Source organism: Podarcis bocagei, assembly GCF_964188305.1.
Source record: "Podarcis bocagei genome assembly, chromosome: 13".
NCBI lineage: Eukaryota > Metazoa > Chordata > Lepidosauria > Squamata > Lacertidae > Podarcis > Podarcis bocagei.
In genome coordinates, this window is record NC_138138.1 from 23,973,128 (window position 1) to 23,993,313 (window position 20,186).

Consider the following 20,186-nt stretch of genomic DNA (forward strand, 5'->3'; position numbering starts at 1 on the left):
TGGACTTGATATCAGACTTGTTTTCTTAAATTGGGGTTTATAAGCAAGGCTATACATGTAGTCAGTGCTAAAATAAGTTGTTGTTGTTTTAAAAAAATGTGCCTTAAAAAATACTACAGCCACAATTGGCTGGGGTAACGATAAGCACCTGATTCCTTCTGCACAGAGCATTGTGAAAACAAGGTCAGTGTTACAAAAAAGAAAAAGAAGATCCACTCCGATATAAATCCAAAGAATCAGCCACACACATCCTATCAATATAGAGATAAGTCTTTTATTTATGTATTTACATTTATTACAGAATTAGATGACCTCGTTTGATATTCAGTGCTGAGACAGACAGGGGCGACCTCACACACTACATTAGCGGTACTTCCTAAAAGTGCAACGAGACACAGCTCACAGGGGGGAAGTGGGACCCATAAAGTAAATATCGGATCCCTGCTTTATTGTAAAGCAGAAAATGTGTGTGTGTGTGTGTGTGTGTGTGTGCTGCTTGCAGTTTCTTTGCATGGGGAGGAGAGGGGAATAAAGAGAAGTGATCCTTTCCCCCTGAATTCTTCTCCTGATTCTCAGTAAGTGAAGCCAGGAGTGGAGAACCTTTTTTTCGCTGGAGGGTCACAAACCCTTCATGGGCAGCTGGGGGTGGGGTGGGTGGGGAGGCGGTTGCATGCATGCATGCAAGTGGTGTGAAAGTAGGTGAGGCTGGATGCAAAAGGAGGTAGAGTAAGGGATGTGACTCTTACCATTGTATAGTAGGCTGCATTCCAGCCACACACAAGTCAGGTTTCTGCACACTCACGCGCGTCTGTCTATCCTACATCCAAGCAAGCAAGAAGCATGGTCACAATTCAAGGTCACACTGCAGCCAGGCAAAAGCACTTGAGAGGGGCACGGAGCAGCATGGGTTAGTGGTGTGGCCTGGGGGCAGCCTGGAGGACATCTGGTCCCTGGGCCTGAGGTTCCCCATTCTTAATTTAAGCAGCTATGGCGATGAGGAGATCTGAATGGAACGTTCACGTTCAATGGGTTTGTCTTTAGATGTGTGCAGGAATCCATCTCTCAACCCCTTGATCCTCACTAGGTTGCCAATGGGTCAAGCCAGGCCAGTTGAACCTATTCACTTCCTGTACAGTGGTACCTCGGGTTAAGAACTTAATTCGTTCTTGAGTTCCATTCTTAACCTGAAACTGTGCTTAACCTGAGGTACCACTTTAGCTAATGGGGCCTCCCACTGCTGCCACGCAGCTGGTACGTGATTTCTGTTCTCATCCTGAAGCAAAGTTCTTAACCCGAGGAACAACTTCCGGGTTAGCAGAGTCTGTAACCTGAAGCGTCTGTAACCCAAGGTACCACTGTACTTTTGTACACTATAAGGGGGCTTTTCTACCAGAAATCCAGTCCTGGCGACATGTTTTCTTATGCACAATGGCAGCTAGGATGGAATCTCCTGTAGGCAGTGCTTCCTGGGATTCTGAGTTTGAATAGGCTATCCCCATAGTGCCGCCATGTTGTGCTGAGATGCCTCCATTCCTGCTGTGCGCTTCCATGTACTGTTGGCTCTGGACCAGAAAGGAGGGACTTAGGCCCAGTGAAGCTTTGTAGAGTGGGGATAAGAGCAGCCTTGCCTTGCAGGGCAAAGGAACTGGGAATAGAGAGGGACCTCCAAAGAAAATCCCACTGCAAGCTCTCCAGGTTGGCTGTTGCAGAAAGGATGACCCCAGGGCATGGCAGCAGTGTGCCATGAGAAATAAACAAAAGGCTCCTTTGAGCCCAAGGTGTCCGTCCTCAGAGGAGGCCGTCTGCCCATTGTGTTTCTATGATTCACTACTCTGGCCATGCCTCTTTCCCACTTGGTCTCCTTGGTGTAATTCTGCTGCCTCTCAGGTGTGGTTGAGTGATCCCGTCACTCACAGTTGCAGAGACACAGCAGAGTTACCCACTTTTGGAGGGACGCTGCATGTTCCATCTCGGTGTCAGTCACTGTTTTGGGTTTGCTTGCCTCTAACTAAGGCAGTCAGACCAGAGACTCAATAAGGAATATGGAGGATATTCTTTGAGGCTGAGCAATTATTATTTTATTCTAAAAGTGTGCCTCCAACAAAACTGGCCAGTGACTGGCTGTGTCTCTTTTAGCAGGGTTTCCTTCCCTGTCCAACCTAGAGATACTTTGTCCATCAATCGAGGGCTCAATTGCCAAGCTACAACCACCATATGGAGGCTGCTTTATGCGGTATGTGTTGCCACACCAAGATATTTTTTCTCTCCTGCAGTGACTCTTGGATTGGGTCATTTCTGTCCATGCATGCCCCAAAAGACAAGGTGAAAGCCTACTGACTGCCATAGTGCTGATTAGCTCGTCCTAGTACTGAACCTAAAGCTACTTCCTGAGTTTCATTGGGGGGGGGGATAAGCCGGTCAAAGTCTGGCACACAATTTAAGAAGAAAGGGCAAAAGACTAAGGGTCAGCAGAGGCAGGAAGGAAGGGTTAGCCCCCTCCCTTTGGTAGCCAAGTAACAATGAACAAACTTTGTAGAAGTTACAGCTTAGCTGCCACTCCTCTGCAATAGGCAGTTGCAGGGAAGTCTTGTGTGTGCTTCACTGTGCACACTCGGTTCATGCTGGCAAACAGAAAGACTCGCCTGGCCCAGAGCAGGAAAAGGCAGCATGTTTCCAGGCTTCCAGTAGATAGGCACCTGGTTGGCCACTGAGAGAATAGGATGCTGAGCTGGTAGATGGGCTTTTTGTCCAATCCAGCAGGGCTGGAAAGTCCCAGGCTTAATCCCTGGGAAAATTCTGAGATCCCCCACTTTAGGCAAACATTAAGGCTTCCTTTGTGTCAGCCAATTATTAAAACCGCTCATGACATGTCCTCCCAAAAGATATGTGAAAACATCTGGGGGTGGGGGATGACTTGCGGAGCGACTGATAACCAAAAGTTAACATTCAGATACCTTTGGAGGCATTAAAAAACAAACCATTAACCTTATGTGGGTCTGGGAGCAGGTCCAACTTGAGAAGCTTTGCTGCCTGAGCTGGAGCAGCAAATGTTGGACCCCACCCCAAATCAAGGTGCATAGTATAGTACCCAAGATCAGCCAAGTTATTTTGGCACCTGAGACAGAAAATACCATGAACGCCTCTTCTCTCTCTGCGGCAAATGCAATAATAGCAAAGAATAAACTTTTTCGTTTCGCTTTCATGATGCCCAACGTGAGGCAGCTGCCTTATTTTATCCAATGATAGGGCTGGCCCCAATTCTGATAAATCAGCAGTTGGGAACCAATGGCCCTCCAGGTGTCGCTGGGCTACAACTCCCATCTGCCCCAACCAGCATGGCTAATGATCAGGGATGATGGGAGTTGTAGTCCAACAGCAACCTGAAGGGCCAAAGGTTCTCCACTGCTGCGATAAATAGAGAAGAGCAGGTATGAGGTTTGGAATTAAACGGGAAGATTATCCTGAGCAGAATTATCCCCTTTCCCTTGCAAAGGGAAGACAGAAACAATTCTGCTCATTACTTGAAACAATAAGTAACACTTCGGGATTCATTACCCAGTCGTTCATCAGCCACAATGAACTACATTTGTTCTTGTTCCCAACCCGTTAAGCCACCTAGTGCAGATCAAAGTTGTAAAAGAAAACCCAGGAAAGAAACCTATGTAATTTATGCAAGTCTCTCTGTCGAATAGTTCCCAGTTCCCTTGTGATTTGATGTTCAAGCTTGCTCAAAGCCCCTCTTATTAATTTACTTGTTTAATGTGAGCATGTTATCCAGGTGGTGTTGTTTGCAGACATCAGGAGTGGGTGGTCTGGAAACACCTGGGGGGACGTCAAGGCAAGGCTGGGTTCTACACGCTACACACACAGAACGGAACGTGCAGACTTTAGCAGCTAGCTTGGGTTTTCTGCAAATGAAGGCAGGAAGGTACAACTTTTCTCTAACAAACAGCAGTCCGCCAGCCTGGTAATGCCCAAGCATAGTTCATTTCCCTTATCAAATGTGGTCAGCAGCATCACCAGAGCTGGCAGAAGTCTTTTGTTTTCAAATCCGGGCAGCCGGCTGACTTGAGCCATTTTGCGGCTGCACGGGCAGTCCTTTCTCAAGAAGATTTTTCTCTCTAAGTGAGTCCTCGGCTGCGTTGGGTTCAGTCACAGTCCCAGGGACAGATGTCTGATTTGGCTTTGCTGGGGGGACCCTCCGCCTCGCCCGCCCCAGACTCCTTCCCTTCTTTGCTTTTCATTGAAGTGGCGGTGGCAGCAGCAGGGCTGGGCTCATCCCAGGGACACACCTCAGAGAAGCTTTTGCTGATTTCAGCAGTCTCTCCCCCAGTCAATACAGAGTCCCCCTCTGCTTCCCAAGGGCAGACGTCAGCCACAGGGCGGTCACTTTGGCGTCTCGCTGGTGTATCCACAAGTAGGCTGCTGTCTTTGCTTAGACCTTGGGGCGGAAGACTGCGACACAAAGGCTTGTGTCCAGCCAGACCAGCCTCTTTGCTCTGGGACCTCTTCACGCTGGCTGTTGCCTTCTCTGTCCCACCGGTGTGTGTCGGATGTCTTTCATTCTTAGTAGGCAACAGCGTTCCTGCTTCCCACGGACAAACGTCCTCTTTAGTGGATGCTTCTGGCTGATCTGTTTCCCAAGGGCAGACCTCTGTCTTCCTGCTTTCAGTGCTGCCGGGCTTCTTGGAGGTGACGGTGGCAGGAGCACTTGCGATCGAGGCTTCCACAGCGTCCGTGCTCTCCCATGGACAGATGTTTTCTCGAACGCTTGTCCCTTTCTGCAGAGGTTTTGGTGGTTTTTCGGGGCCTTTTGAACCTGCTGTTATACCCTCCTTTGAAACGGCACCCACATCCTTACTCAATGTCCCTTTCTCAAACAGCGCCCCAGCCAGGTCCCATGGGCACACTTCAACCTGGGCAGGAGATCCGAATTCCTGGGTCTCCCATGGGCAAACCTCAGCTTTTAGACTTTCAACACTCTCTGATTTCATGGAGCAAACCTTGGACAGATCTAGGCTTTTACTCCCTTTTACTGAGAATTTGTCGCCAGTTTTCTGGGGGTGAGAAAACCCTTGATGGCTTTGAGTCTTCTCTATCTTCTTAGAGGCAATTTCTCCCCCAGCTGTCTTCAAACCTGGAGCAGTCAGCGCTTTGGCCGTTGAGGCTCCCTTTGCATCTTGCATTGATGCCCCTCTGGCGACTGGCGCTGGCGGCGTTTTCACAGAGAACATCTCAGTCTTGCCACTAGACTCCTCGTCTTCAACTTCCCAAGGACACACCTCTGCCCTCAAGCTTTCGGCGCTGCTTGATTTCTTTGAGCTAGCTCGGGACAGGTCTGGACTTCTGCTGCTGGACAGTTCCACGCTCTCCCAAGGGCAGATGGATTCTTGAGGGCTGGTTACTTCTGTCCTGACCTGCAACAGATCTAGACTTCGGGTGCTTTTGGCAGGTGGTTTCTCAAAGTCCATACTCTCCCGGGTGGCACCATACTCCTGGTGGCTTTTTGACTTCTCTATCTTCTTAAATGTTTCTCCTCCAGCTTTCTTTGAGTCTGGACTTCTTTGTGCCTTGCCTTTCTTCCCCTGAGAAATCTCAAGTGGACTCCCCCTTCCCTTCCCTTTTTCAAATGGGGCTGTGGCTACAGACCATGGACAGATGTCCATCGTGCTGCTTGCTTCCTCTTCCTCCGTCTCCCATGGACAAACCTCGGCCCGTAGACTTTCAGCGCTGTCTGATTTCCTTGATCCAGCTTTGGATAGGGCTGGGCTTTGGCCTCCGGACCTTCTTGAAGGTTCATCAAGTTCCATGCTCTCCCATGGACAGATGTCCTCTCGCGAGCTACTTAGCTCCTCCATTGGCTTCCATAAAACCCGTGGGGAGGGGCTCCTGCTGCTGTCTTTCCCTTTGGCGACCCCACCCTCCTCCTCCTTCCCCACTGCACTTCCTTCAGCTACTTCCCAAGGACAGACCTCTGCCTTTAAGCTCTCAACACTGTCTGATTTCTTGGTAGGGATTTTGGACCCTTCAGGTTGAGCAGAGAGTTCACCGGGTTCTTCTGCGCTATCCCAGGGGCAGGCAGACTCTCGAGCGCTTCTCACCTTCTCTGTTGTTTTAGAAGCACCTACTTGGTTCAGTGGGGCAGCCCTCTGGCTCTCACGAGCCCCAGCACCCTCTGGCGATGGCCTCTTGCCTACCGGACTTGAAGGCATCTCCCATGGGCACACATCTGCCTTAGGGCTGGGTTCTGCTTCCTGACTTTCCCAGGGACACACCTCCACCTTAAGGCTTTCAACGCTAATGGATTTTTTAGAGCCGGCTTTAGATGGGCCCGGACTCTTAGCACTGGGCCTGGTTGACGGGTCATCGGTGTCCACGGTCTCCCAAGGACAGATAGATTCTCGTGGACTGCTTGCCTTCTCCAGAGGTTTAGACGTGGCGTCTCCAACCACCTTTGCTGCCCCATTGGCATCTTGCTTTGAGGACCTTCTTTCTGACTGAGCTGGAGGCACTTCCCAGGGGCAGATTTCTGCTTTAGCACCAACGTCGGCGCTTGCAGTTTCCCACGGGCAAATTTCTGCCTTTTGGCTTTCCACACGGTCCAATTTCAAGCTGCCTTTGGACAGATCCAGACTCTTGAGCTTAGGTTGGATAAGTGAATCTTCCCTACCTGTGCTCTCCCATGGGCAGACTGGCTCTCTAGTCCCGCTGCTTCCCTTCTCTGGTGCTGCATCCCTAGGTCCTGTTTTCTCCTCTTTGGAGACTGTGCTTGCTCTTCTAATACCTGCTTCTGCCTCTTGTGCTTCCCAGGGAGCAACCTCTGCCTTTTTGCTCTGGAAGCTGTCAGGCTTCTTTGAGCTGACGTTACTTGGGTCTAAAGCTTTTGCACAGGGCTTTAGCAAAGTACCCTCCAATTCCACGTCCTCCCAGGGACAGACAGAGCCGCGCTGTATGTTGTCCTCTGGTGTTTTAAGGGGATGTGGTGCTTGCAATATAATGCCCTTGGAAGGTTCTCCTTCAGGCCAGTTTGGTCCTTTTTCTAATGAAGGTGCAGCTGCTTCCCAGGGACACACTGCGGCGGACTCCGTTTCCCAAGGGCAGACCTCCAGTTTTTTACCTTCCTCACTGCTTGATGCCTTCAAAGCTGCTTTGGGCGGTTCTTGTGTTTGGGTGGCAGGTTTTGTAGAAGAGCCTTCAGCACCTGCATCCTCCCAAGGGCAAACAGTGCCTTGATAGCTGCTGTCTCTCTCCAGTTTCCTGTTTTTGGACAATGGACTTTTGATCTTTTTGCCTTCAGTCCCTTTGGAGCCTTCCCCTGAAACTCCACACACTTTCTCCGATGCTGCATCGCTCATCTCCCAAGGGCATATTGCCGCTTTGACGTCTGCTCCGCTGTCAGATTTCCTCAGAGTTGCTCCATGTTGAGCATCTTTTCCCCCTGGCAATTCCATGGACTCCCAGGGGCAAACAGAGTCTTCTTGGCGGCTGGCTTCTTTCCCTCCTGCTGGTCTTAGCAGGGTGCTGCTCTTTGTCTCTTTGGAGGATCCTTCGTTCTCCTCCTGAGATGTCTTTATCTTTGAGGGAAGTTCTTCCATTTCCCAAGGGCAGATCTGTGTTTTAACACTGATGTCGACCTCTTCAGATTCCCAAGGACTAACCTGTGCCCTCCTGCTCTCAACGCTCCCAGGTTTCTTTCGGTCTCCCTTGGACAGGCCCGGGCTCTTCTCAATCTCTGTTTCCAGAGAGGGCTCCTTGATATCTCTGGAATCAGCCTTCTCTTGGGATTCACTTGGAAGAGCCTCTCTCAAAGATGTTCCTTTCTTGGGCCCATCAGAAGGCTTCCCTCTGCCCTCTGTTACTGCCTTGTCCTCTGTCAAGGCACTGCTGGTTCCCCAGGACGGTTGGTCAGTTTTTGTGCTGGCTGGGATCTCAGCCACTTCCCAAGGACACGCCTCTGCCTTTTTGCTGTCTGCCTTGGAAACCACTAGAGAGGGAGTGGTAGCAGTTTTGCCCTCTCGCTTTTGATCCTCCTCCACACTCTCCCAGGGGCACACAGATTCCCGTTGGCTCTTGCTTCTTTCCAGCCTGCTAGGGTGCATCTCTCCAGCACCTTGGGAACCTATTGCTTCTGTGCTGACCTCCCAAGGACAGACCTCCAGCGCTTTGCTTGGACTATTCTTAGTGCTCGGAAGGGCCTCTTCCTCCTCCTCTTTCTCATCCCAAGGACAAATGGTTGCTTGCTTGCTGACTACCTTTGCCCTGGTCTCTGCAATCACCTGTTTCCTTGGTGACCCTCCTCCGGCAGACACTGAGGCTGTCGCTGCCAACTTGGGCTTCTCACTCTTTCCGTTGGCATCCTTCTCATTTTTCTTCTGGCTTTCTTCGGCATCCTTCCTTGCCCTTATGCTTGTCTTTATCCTCGACCGGTTGAACGCTTTGATGGCCATGCCTAAGCCTTTCATGGAGCTTTTGGAAATGGATGCTTGGGGCTGTTTCTCAGGAGAACTCTTCTGGCTGTCTGACTCGCTTGTCTCAGAGTCCTTTTTGCTCGGGACAGGCACTTCCATGACTTCCCAAGGGCAGACTTCTGCAGCCATGGAGGCCAGCCTGTTTAGCGCCACCGGGGAAGAAAGTGGCACGGCTCCTTCGGCCTGCCTGGTCCTTTCTGTCTCAGCCTTTGCCAGAGGCTCCTCCGTTTCCCATGGACATATGTTTGCCAGCATGGGTCCATCTTTGAGATCACCTGGGCAGGGCTCAGAAGAAGGTTGCATTTGGTCCAGGCCATCCTGAGGAGCAGAGTCTTTCCTTTTGAGGCTGTGAGCCAAACTTTGCTGCCTGACAGGTGGTTCGGGGGGTATCTTCTTGCTGATCGGGTGCCTCTTCCCAAGCAAATCGGAGGTGTTGACGCTGTTGCTCCTGATGGACGCGTATGTGACATGCTTCTGGGATCTGCTTTCCGAGGGCGTCGAGGGGGCCGTCGCAGCTTCTCTGCTGGAGCTGCCGTCTTCCAGGAGGGAGCTCATAGTTCCCTCTGAGGTATCATCCCTCTGGAGCTGTTTCGCTGCCACCTCCGAGGCCACGTCAGTAACCTCTGTGTGCCCGGAGACGTCACTTCCCATTGCAGAGTCACTTTCCACAGCTGCTCTGCTCCCTTTGTCTTGGGCTAGCTTACTGCCGTCTTCCAAGTAGGCCCTGCTGGTGAGGAGCAAGGCTTTCTCTTTGGCGCTGGTGACGACGCTGAGCGATTTCTGCAAAGGGGAAGGCCTGGGATGCAGAGGCTTCTTATCCGCCGTCAGGTTGTGTGCGCTGGCCGACTTGTAGACCAGAGGGGCCGAGTCGTCGAGAGAGTCGCTGTTGGACCTCTCCGAGGCTTTCTTGGCTAGCTTTTTCCTCATCAGCGAGTCTAGCAAAGGAGCTTCTTTGCAACTGTCGTGCCTGGCTGGTAAGCTGTTCTCCTTGGCATCCCTCACGTGCTCGTACGTGCTGTAGGACTTCTTCAGCGAGGAGGCTGCCTTGTGTCTGGAAGAGGAGTCCTCTTTCAGTTTCATGCTCGAGCTGCCGGAATCCAAGGGCCTGCGCTTGTAGGACCCGGAGCGGCTCCCTCCCCCCACAGACCCGTCTTTCTCCTCTTTGCTGTGCTGCCGGGACATCGATTCGGGGATCTCGGTGATGCGCCTCATGAGGGAACGGCCCAGGCCCCGCTTGGAACTTCTCTTCTTCTGAAGATGAGGGTTGTTGGCCGTCATCTTCTTGGTCTTGTGAACCTCAAGTTGCGTGTAAAGCTTTTTCAGTTCATCCTACATGTTATGTGTAGCGGGGAGGGGGGTGGCGGTTGCGGTGAAGCGGGGGGACACAGACACAAAAGGGGGGGAAGAGGGAAGACAAAAAGAAAACCCTTATTCAGTCAAAAGCCTAATGGCAACAGTTGTGTCATCGTAGGGGCTCAACGACAACACCGTGGGGTTTTATAAATGCAAGGCCTTCTTTCCTTGATCAGAACCTGCGAGCCCTCTGGGTTTTGATGGATTATGACTCCCATCATCCCTGGCGATGGCTGATGGGCATTGGGAGTCCAATGCCATCTGGAGGGTCCCAGGCCCCCTATACTTAGGATCACCGGAAGCAGTGCTTTTTTTCTAGAAAAATAGGTGCCGGGACTCACCATGAAGTCACTACAGTAAGTGACACACTTTTTAACAACAACAAAAGAGGTCCCAGTACTGTGTACTCTTGAGTACCCCCTTGAAATCTTGAAACCAAAAGCACTGACCGGAAGTAGCTACTATTAAGGGTCATGGCTCGTCCGTCCCCCGTCCCCCCCGTTCCATGCTGGCATTTCGTTCCACCGGGGGCCAGTTGTGGCATGGGAAAGGAGGCAAGGAAGCACGGTTGGCAGAAGCCTTTAGCTGGGTGGGGCTGACCACAGTGAGGTTTTCAGTTCTCCCATGTGGCCTCGACACGTACGGTTGACCCATAGCAAGGAATGGAAGGTAAGCATCTCAGGCTTGCCTGCTCCATTCCCAGGCACTGAATGTTTGTATGAATGCACATCCATTCATACGTGAACATGAATGGAGTGGTAAGGGATGGATGGCACGGATGGGATGTTATCGGTGTTAAAATTATTTATTTATTTATAACACTCCCATCTGGCTGGGTTTCCCCAGCCACTCTGGGCGGCTTCCAACAAAGTATTAAAAATACATTAAGACATCAGTCATTAAAAACTTCCCTAAACAGGGCTGCCTTCAGATATCTTCTAAAAATCAGAGAGTTGATTATTTCCTTGACATCTGATGGGAGGGTGTTCCACAGGGCGGGTGTCACTACCGAGAAGGCCCTCTGCCTTGTTCCATGTAACCTCACTTCTCGCAGGGAGGGAACTGCCAAAAGGCCCTCGGCGCCAGACCTCGTTGTCCGGGCTGAACGATGGGGGTGGAGACGCTCCTTAAGGTCTGCTGGGCCGAGGCCGTTTAGGGCTTTAAAGGTCAGCACCAACACTTTGAATTGTGCTCAGAAATGTGCACATGCACAAAAAAGTCTGTCTGCTGTACACATGCACCAAGTCCGTGCTTTATCACCACCCCCACCGCTCCCAATTGGTTCCCTGCAACCAAAACCCTAGGTTGAGAAGAAAGGCAGCTAGATCGCCTGGAAATATTGACCTCCACCCCAGCTTTCCTGGACTTTCGGGTTGTGTGGTATGGATTTGGTTTGCTTCAGGAGAAAGACTGCAAAAGGCAACTCTTACTCTGCACAGTTTCTGGCATAGCTAGCGTCAAAAGAAGGTCCTGAGTGTTCCACCCACCCGAATGTCATCGGGGTCGAGGCTGTGCTCGCTCCAGGCTGACGTGATGCTGCTGTTCAGGTAGGAGCCCGATCGCCTCAGGTCCAGCTCGTCCTCGTACACCTCGGCAGCAATTTCCTCCCGCAAGGGCGACCCTGCATGCAGGAACTGTGGGGGGAAAGACATGGGTTGCTGAATCTCCTTCAGCAGTACACTGCCAGTCTTCCCATTTCAAGCTTGCCGCTTCCCAAAAAGCTCAGAGACTGATTACAGAAAAAATGCCTCTCTTTCTAGACTTAGGACCATCTGCATCTTAAGGCTGCATTTGCACTATGCTCCCCCCCCAGCTCATTTACTAACTATGTTTACAGAGCTGCCTCATAACAGGCGTTCTCTGGGTGCCCAGCAAAACAAGTCAAAACAGCATGGTATGCTTGGATAGCTCAGTCGTCTTAAGAGTGTGGTGTCAATAATAATAATAATAAATAATTTTATTTATACCCTGCCAAAGCCAGGCTCAGGGTGGCTAACACCAGTAAAATTACAATGGAAACATAATAGGGGGGGGACAACCCCCCCCAATTTAAAATACAGGTTAAAATGCAATTTAAAAAGCAGCCTCATTTTAAAAGTAGCCCATAAATCAAAACCGTAAGGGGAGGGAAGACAAAAGGGTCAGACTGAGTCCAAACCAAAGGCCAAACGGAACAGCTCTGTCTTGCAGGCCCTGTGGAAAGATGTCAAGTCCCGCAGGGCCCTAGTCTCTTGTGACATAGCGTTCCACCAAGTTGGAGCCAGTACTGAAAAGACCCTGGCCCTAGTTGAGACCAATCTCGCCACCTTGCGCCTTGGGACCTCCAAGGTGTTGTCATTTGTGGACCTTAAGGTCCTCCGCAGGGCATACCAAGGTTGCAGGTTCAGTCCCTGTTTGGGACAACTGCATATTCCTGCATTTGGGCTAGATCAGGCATAGGCAAACTCAGCCCTCCAGATGTTTTGGGACTACAAATCCCATCATCCCTGACCACTGGTCCTGTTAGCTAGGGATGATGGGAGTTGTAGTCCCAAACAACTGGATGGCCGAGTTTGCCTATGCCTGGGCTCGATGATCCTAAGGGTCCCTTCCGGCACTACAATTCTATGGTTCGGTGAAACAATAAAAAGGGCAACAAATTTATTTTCTGAAAACCCTGGAACGAAAGGAAAGCACAGTTTGAAACTTAAAGCTGAGAGACCCAGGCAGCGGGAACACAAGTCCGTCCATCCCCAAAAGCCCTGGGTGAGTAAAAAGGTGCCTCTGCCTGGGACCATAGAGATCACCAGTTCAGAGTTTTATTTTGTAAAGCCAAGTGAAGTGTATGTTTTCAGTACAATAAACTTTTATCGTGCCCCTTCTAATGTAGTGTTCTGTTTCCTTAATCAGCCAGCTACATAGGTTCACATGCGGGGCAGGAAGTTCATTGCTGTTTGGTGGCCATTGTGAGAAGCGGGTGCTGGACTTAGATGGAGCATGGGCCTGATCCTGCAGGGCTCTTCTCATGTTCTTACTCATCCTTGTCTGTCCCCAACAGCTAGTATTCAGAGGTATCCTGCCTCTGCACAGTTTTGTAATGAATTCTGGAGTTTTCATACCTTTGGGATGAAAAGAAGTGCAAGCGTCATGGTGGTGGTGACATGCGTATGAATAAAAAACAGCAGAAGTGTCCAGTCAGGGTGCAAGGAAGGAACCATGAAAAACCTGAAGCCAGAAATAAATGGGGTGGCAGTGCATTAGAGGAAAAAGGTGGATAGGAAAATTAAACGGTGATACATTCTTTGTTAGAACGATGGCAGGCTCATTTATAACACACACGCACACACAGAGCAGTGTTCAGTTGAATTTTGGAATCCTCTCCTGCCAAAATTAGTGGCAGCCTTGACAAACTTTTAGCGCTTTCTACTTTCGCTCAGCACTTTGCATGTATTGCAGTCGTACCTTGGATCCCGAACGCCTTGCAAGTCGAACGTTTTGGCTCCTGAACACTGCAAACCCAGAAGTGAGTGTTCCAGTTTGCAAACGTGCTTTGGAACCTGAACGTCTGACGTGACTTCCGTGGCTTCTGATTGGCTGCAGGAGCTTCCTGTAGCCAATCAGAAGCTGTGCTTTGGTTTCCAAACGTTTTGGAAGTTGAACAGACTTCTGGAATGGATTCCATTCCACTTCCAAAGTACGACTGTATCTTCCATAGTACTTACCACAATCCTGAAAGGTAGGCTGTCGTCGTTAAGCTGCTTTCATCACAAAAGTGACTCAAGCACAATACAGACACTTTAGTCAGTTACAACAAACACAACCAAGAGAAACCTTTTTTTAAACACACACAACACACACACACACACACACACACCTCTCTCTGCAAATCAGGCAGGTCTTCTAGATCCTGCCCCACTAAAAGGCCATGAGTACAGTACTTGAAACCTTTCAAATTAAGCGCTAAAAGCCCAGAGAAAAGGGAAAGTTTTTGCCTAGCACCAAAAGAAAAATAAAGATGGCGCCATAGGAAGTACGCTAGGGGAAAGCATTCCCCGAGTGGGGAGCCCCCAGGGAAAAGGCCCTGTTCCTCCAGCCGTGCCACAGAAGGTGCACAGGGAGAACGTCTCCCGATGACGACCGCTGGGTCTGGGTTGGTTCACATGGGGAGAGGCCATCCTTGAGGCATTGGGGTTACTATCAATCTAATTGCAGGTGTCGTGTGCTGGGGCTAAGAGGAGATTGCCTTGCCCATTGGCCATCTTCCGATCTCCTGGCAGAGGCAAGCTTTGAACCTGGGACTTCCCGGCTCTCAGCTCATGCTCAAAGCACCTACACTATGCCAAGCCCAAAGCAGAACTCCTCTGGGTCCCACTACTATGGCAATTTGTACAACCAGTGAGGCCAGATACTGCAGGGGAGCAGATTTGGGGGAAACTTGAGAAAGTTCCTAACAGTTTGACCGTAGAAATCAGGTGCTTCAGGAACTGGTAGGGTCTCTGTCACTGAAGGTGCTGCAGCAGGGTCTAAACAGCCCACTTTATCTGGGTTTGCACCCTGCATTGCAGATCCGGCCTGAGCAAGGCAGTGGGGGTTGCAGCAGATGGTTTTCTACACCATGCATTTAAAGCATGTTCAGTGCTCATTCAAAGTACATGCAAACCCTCTGCTGCAAAGAATCCTGGGAACTCTAGTTTGCTAAGGGAATTGTAGCTCTCGGGGGGAGAACTACAGTTCCCACAATTATTTGGAAGGCAAGCCCATGTGCTTTAAATTTATGATGTGGATCTGCTCAGCATCCCTTCCAGTTCTGTGATTCTCACCTGACAACGTGAAAGGCAGCAGAAGTTATCAGCTCGTTGTGGAGAGCGATGCCCATGTAGCGAGGCTCGTGGAAAGCAGAAGGGACTGTCCGAGTGGCATAGCATAGAAAACTTCCCCAGAACAGGAACAGCATCTCGGCTGCACAGCGAGAGATAGGGAAGAGGAGGCAAAATGAACCATTCTCCATGCGGTAAGGTTTTTGCCGCTTGCCTCTTCTGTCCCTCTCGCCCACCCCTGCCTCCCGTGGTTATTTTCCCCCTCTGCAGACAGTGGTGACTCATTGATCTGCAGTGAGCACTTTGTGCATGCCCAGAGGTACCTGACTCCCAAGGTGCACCATGTGGCGTATAAGCGATTCAGGCACCAGAGCCTTTCAGCGGCCTCTTAAAATGCAGCCTGGGCAAGCCCCACTCAAATTAAGGATGGGTCGGTTCTGTTGTTTCCTCACCGTCCGTGACCCCACACATGCCTGCGCATCGGAGGTGGGGAACCTGTGGCTCTCCAGTTGCTGTTGGACTACAACTCCCATCATCCCTGGGCACAGACCATGCTGACAGGGGCTGATGGAAGTTGTAGTACAACTGTATCTGGAGCGCATTGCATTCCCTAGCCCTGCTGCACATCCGCTCAGCTGGACAACTGAACGTGAAATTGATTCCATCTATTGTGCATGTGTGATTTCTTGGGAGGTTGTGGGGGTGCCAGTTTTTTTTGGGGGGGGGGAGCTGATGGCATGGGGCTGGTAGAACTGGAGAGGGCAGGGACTGGGTTAGAATGAGATGGAAATGGGATCTGGGGCAGGGAAAGAGTGGGGTTAGGATCACGGAGAGGAGAAACTAAATATGGGGCAATAGAGACAGCACTGAGGTTGGGGTGAGGAAGAGAGATATTTTTAAAGTGATGTCAGCTGATATAAATGCTCTGTCTTTCACAATCGATCCACAAACACCCGTCGCATACATGAGCAATTGATTACTGATGTTAAAATCCATTGAGGGACAGATGCCAACCTAGTTAGAGAGACAGCAAAAAAAATATATAAAGGCAAAGGACCCCTGGACGGTTAAGTCCAGTCAAAGGTGACTAGGGGGTTGCAGCTCTCATCTCACTTTCAGGCTGAGGGAGCCGGCGTTTGTCCACAGACAGCTATCTGGGTCATTTGGCCAGCATGACTAAACCGCTTCTGGTGCAATGGAATACCATGACGGAAACCAGAGCGCACGAAAATGCCGTTTACCTTCCCGCCACAGCAGTACCTATTTATCTACTTGCACTTGCATGCTTTCGAACTGCTAGGTTGGCAGGAGCTGGGACAGAGCAACAGGAGCCTCACCCCATTGTGGGGATTCAAACCGCCGACCTTCTGATCGGCAAGCCCAAGAGGCTCGGTGGTTTAGACCACAGCGCCACCCACGTCCCATTAGAGAGAGACAGCATACCTCTACCGGGTAAAGAAAAGAGACTCCTAAGATGAAACCACCCCCACCCCCATAATGGCTGGAACGCTGCTCAGTCTACAGGTTATGTATGATTCCAGGCTGTTGATGCTGAAGGGGCCTTGGCAGAAGCAAGCCAAACATTCATGATCGCGGCAGCTTGCTTCCTGGTTTTTGTCTACTGTCACAAGAGGAAGTGAACCCTGGCAGACCTTATGGGACTCCCCAAAGAGAGCAGGCCCGGACCAAGGGGAGCCTGCATGTGGCAGAGAAGCCAGAGGCTAATTAATTCAGGCCATCGGATTAGGGGTCCTCACCCACAACCATCATGTAGTCCCAGCGGTCGTGGTCACAGATGTAAAACTGGAGGCCCCTGGTGGTCTGGGAGCGGACCACCAGCGGGATGTTCTTTTCTATGTTCTCCAGCATCCCGACAGTCCAGGCTGCTAAGAACCAAAGCACCAGAAGCAGAATCAAGGCCAGCATCTTCAGCACCCGGCCGCTGGACATGTAAGGAACTCGCTGGGCCGTACGGGAGAGAAAGACCTTCAAGACCCTGTTGGGTAGAAAGGGAGAGGTGGTCTGAGGAAGAGGAAGGTGACGATGATATACATATACACAAAGGGTGTTACTCAAGGGAGAAGTGGTCGTAGCCGACCAATGTTGGAACCAAACCACCTTCGACATTGATCACTGGGTGCTTCCAGGCAAACCTGTTTATTGAGTGAATCATCCTGATTTACAGGGAAATCAGACAACATTGGTTATTTGATGGGCATTTGTTCCAGTTTGTTTGCAGGGGGGTTAGACGCTGCTGCATCAAAGCAGGTGTCATCCCACACTTTCCAGGGCATTTCCTCCCCATCTAATGCTTTCAGTGGATCTACTCTAAGTATGGCTGCCACTGCATACAACCCATAGATTGCATCCAGATGTACATACTTTTTAACGGTGAGTTTGCTTCGGCAGCACACTTGCCGGCTTTTGGTCAGACATGCAATCTTCTTCTGGGTTGAGCTTACCCTTCCTGTTTGTTGCAAAAGCTAGTTAAATACAGCACTGATAGGCTGGGAATTGGTTGATTTCCTCTCTCCTTTCTGAGGCTGCTTTTTAAAAAGTTTCCCTTTTTTTTAAAAAAAAAAGAAAAGCCCACTTTTTAAAGGTGGAGATGAGTACCTGAGTAAATGTACATTTTGGGCATAAAAATAAAGATGGCTAACCCATATGAGGAGAGAGGGCAAAGTATACCACCAAATCTACAATCAATTTGTTGGCCCATATATAATATCCATCAAATGGGTTGCAAAGGCAGGAGAAAGTTAGGCTCAGGCCACAAGGAGCAGATAATGCAATTTGCCCTGATCTACTTTTATACCTATATGCACCCTTACCCTAGTTTAATAGTAATTCCCATGGAACTTTGGAAATTGCTGTTCTATGTGGAGGCCAGGGCCATACCAGAATTTGCAGCACTCTTGCCAAATCACAATTCCCAGAATTCTTTTGGGGGAAGCCGAGGTGGTATAAAGGCCAAGAAAGACACACTGTGTAGCTATATGAATTACTCAGACCTCTCTGACTAGAGTCAATATGCTGGGCTAAAAGGGTCTGGGCCCCAAATGCTAATTTTTTATGGTCCTTTGTTTTCTTAAGCCCCTGGGGATCAGAGTGAATATTGCAAAGCAACCCCCTCTTTTGGAAAATAAAGGCACAACACCAGTCGTGGCCCGTGGCCCTCAAGGTAATCCTACCTGTACAGTTTGAGGGTGATGGTTCCATAGACAATGGCGAAACCCAGCATGCGCACCCAGCGCAGAACAATGCAGCGGAAGATGCTCGGTTTGAAGTAGAGGATAAACACCTGTATGAAAGGAAATTCCAGGGGTGGCATATACATCAGGAGGACCCTTTTAACAAAGCAACACTGGTCCACATGCATACATTCGAAAGGACACTGGCTTTTTGCATAGGGCTCCTCTAGGCAGAAATTCATGGAAACATAGAATTGTAGAGTTGGAAGGGACCACAAGCGTCATCTAGTCCAGCCCCCCCTGCAATGCAGGAATCTTTTTGCCCAATGTGGGAATCAAACCTGTGACCCTGAGGTTAAGAGTCTCACGTTCTGTCTCTCTTGCAAGAGTTGCAAGAATTGAACTGGATCATTTGGTCTGCTCTCCTGGTGGGCCAAAATTTACCTGGGTGATCTCTCCCAGCATGTCTGTCTCTAGAAAAATCAGAAACTCTTATTTTCCCATTACCCAACTTTTCAACTCAAACCTACAAACGTTTTCAACTGTTTGCAATTTTCTTTCATATAGAGTATAAATTTGCTCCAGTCCTTTTGAAACAGTTCATCACGCCGATTCCAGATCTTCCCCGTCAGCTTTGCCAACTCCATGTATTCAACCATCTTTATCTGCCAATCTTCCAATGCAGGTAGCTGATTTACATATAAGAAGGTGAGTGCTAAAAGATGGACATAAGGTAAAAAAGTGGATACAGAAATGTGAAGAAATTGGTAAAGTTGTGTGGAAGTCAGTTAGAGGGAGGGAAGGAGATCGATGCTTTATTTAAGCAATGTCTTAAGTTATGGATTTTTTATTTTTGATATGGAAATGTAATGAAACATGGAAAACTTAATAAAAATCATGTTAAAAAACAAACCAGAAACCCAATATTAAGAACATGACAACTGGCCCCACTGGGTCAGAAGAGGCCCTTCGGGGAGAGAGGGGCAACAGTGGAGGAAATTGTTCTCTGGCCTCACCTGTTAGGAGGACCAGGTCAAGAGTGACAAAGAATACACTCCCCAGCTGAGAAAATAAGGGTGGCATGCTCAGTCTCTCTCAGACTCAGCTTGCTCTCTTTGGTATTGGCTAGTTACATACCCCGAGGGCTTTCACAGTCTCCATCCTTTGCTGTTAGCTCCCAGAATCCGTTTCTGTGCGTTAATATAAAACTTCTCAACCTGCAGGCTGTGCTTTTCATGGCTAAATAGCCAACAAGGGACGGGGGATGCATATATTCCATGAAGTGCAGAAATCAGCTTGGGGGACATAGAACTCCATGGCTTGAGAAACCCAGGTTTGTTGAGAAAACCCCAGCAACTTTCTAGTCCTCAAGACTGAGAAAACCCAGTCTGAACACATGCAGGCGATACCCAGGGAAATCGCAAGAGGTGGGAGAATTTCCAATGGTCAGTGGGTAGGGTTTCAGGGCCCTGCAGAGCTCTTCACCTGCCTTGTCAGATTCCCCTTCTTCAGCGGACGAGGTGGAGGACTCTGAAGTCAAACTGCATGCAGGGCCCGTCCCAGAAGCATGTCCACAGGGTAGGACCATGCAACATACACAAGTATGTGCAAATGTTATGCAAAGATGTGTCCTCTGTTTCCAATGATGTATTTCCTTTTGTGGAGGGCAATTTATTTATTTATTTCGTTTATACAAATACAGTGGCGTAGCGTGGGGGGTGCAGGGGGGGCCAGCCGCACCGGGCGCAACATCTGGGGGTTAGGGTTAGGGGCCGCAAATCCACGGGTTAGGGGGCGCAAATCCACGGGTTAGGGGGCGCAAATTACTTGCTTTGCCCCGGGTGCTGACAACCCACGCTACGCCACTGTACAAATATGAGGGTGGGGCAGAGTGACCGGCCCAAGGTCTCCCCATCAGCTTTATGGGCGAGTTGGGATTTAAACCCTGGTTTCCCCTATCGCCTAGCCCAGCACTCATAGCAACTGCACCACCCTAGCCACCCTAAACTCAACCCATTAAGTATCTGAACCCAGACACTCACAGGAAAGTAGAGCAGGAGCGAGCCGAAGAGTATCATCTCCAGAAGAATGACTCCCGAAGCTCGAATCCTCTAGGGGAAGAGAGATGAACGTAAAAGGAGGAGCAACCCAAGGCAACCAAGGATGGTGGCTTTGGAGACAGCACAAATGTTCAAGTTAGCAGACGATGCTGAGCAGGATAACGATGGTGAGGAAAAGCAGAGGGCCTTTTCGGTGGTGGCGCTGCCCTGTGGAGCGCCCTCCCATCAGATATCAAAGAAATAAGCAACTATCTGACTTTTAGAAGACATCTGAAGGCAGCCCTTTATAGGGAAGTTTTATTGTTTTTGATGTCTTAC

At 49.9% G+C, this 20,186-nt stretch overlaps 1 protein-coding gene across 1 annotated transcript in view; it reads right to left on the reverse strand.

The window, feature by feature from the left end:
- Window positions 1-254: 254 nt before the first annotated feature.
- GPR179 (G protein-coupled receptor 179) overlaps window positions 255-20,186 on the reverse strand; it is a 47,602-nt gene continuing 27,670 nt past the window's right edge. The window contains exons 5-11 of the mRNA XM_081166006.1: window positions 19,851-19,919; window positions 17,809-17,918; window positions 16,375-16,613; window positions 14,621-14,759; window positions 12,920-13,025; window positions 11,309-11,455; window positions 255-9,797 (exon numbers count right to left, since the gene is read on the reverse strand). Of these exons, the coding sequence (XP_081022132.1) occupies window positions 4,149-9,797; window positions 11,309-11,455; window positions 12,920-13,025; window positions 14,621-14,759; window positions 16,375-16,613; window positions 17,809-17,918; window positions 19,851-19,919 (6,459 nt within the window). The 3' untranslated portion in view covers window positions 255-4,148. The remainder of the gene's footprint in view (window positions 9,798-11,308; window positions 11,456-12,919; window positions 13,026-14,620; window positions 14,760-16,374; window positions 16,614-17,808; window positions 17,919-19,850; window positions 19,920-20,186) is intronic.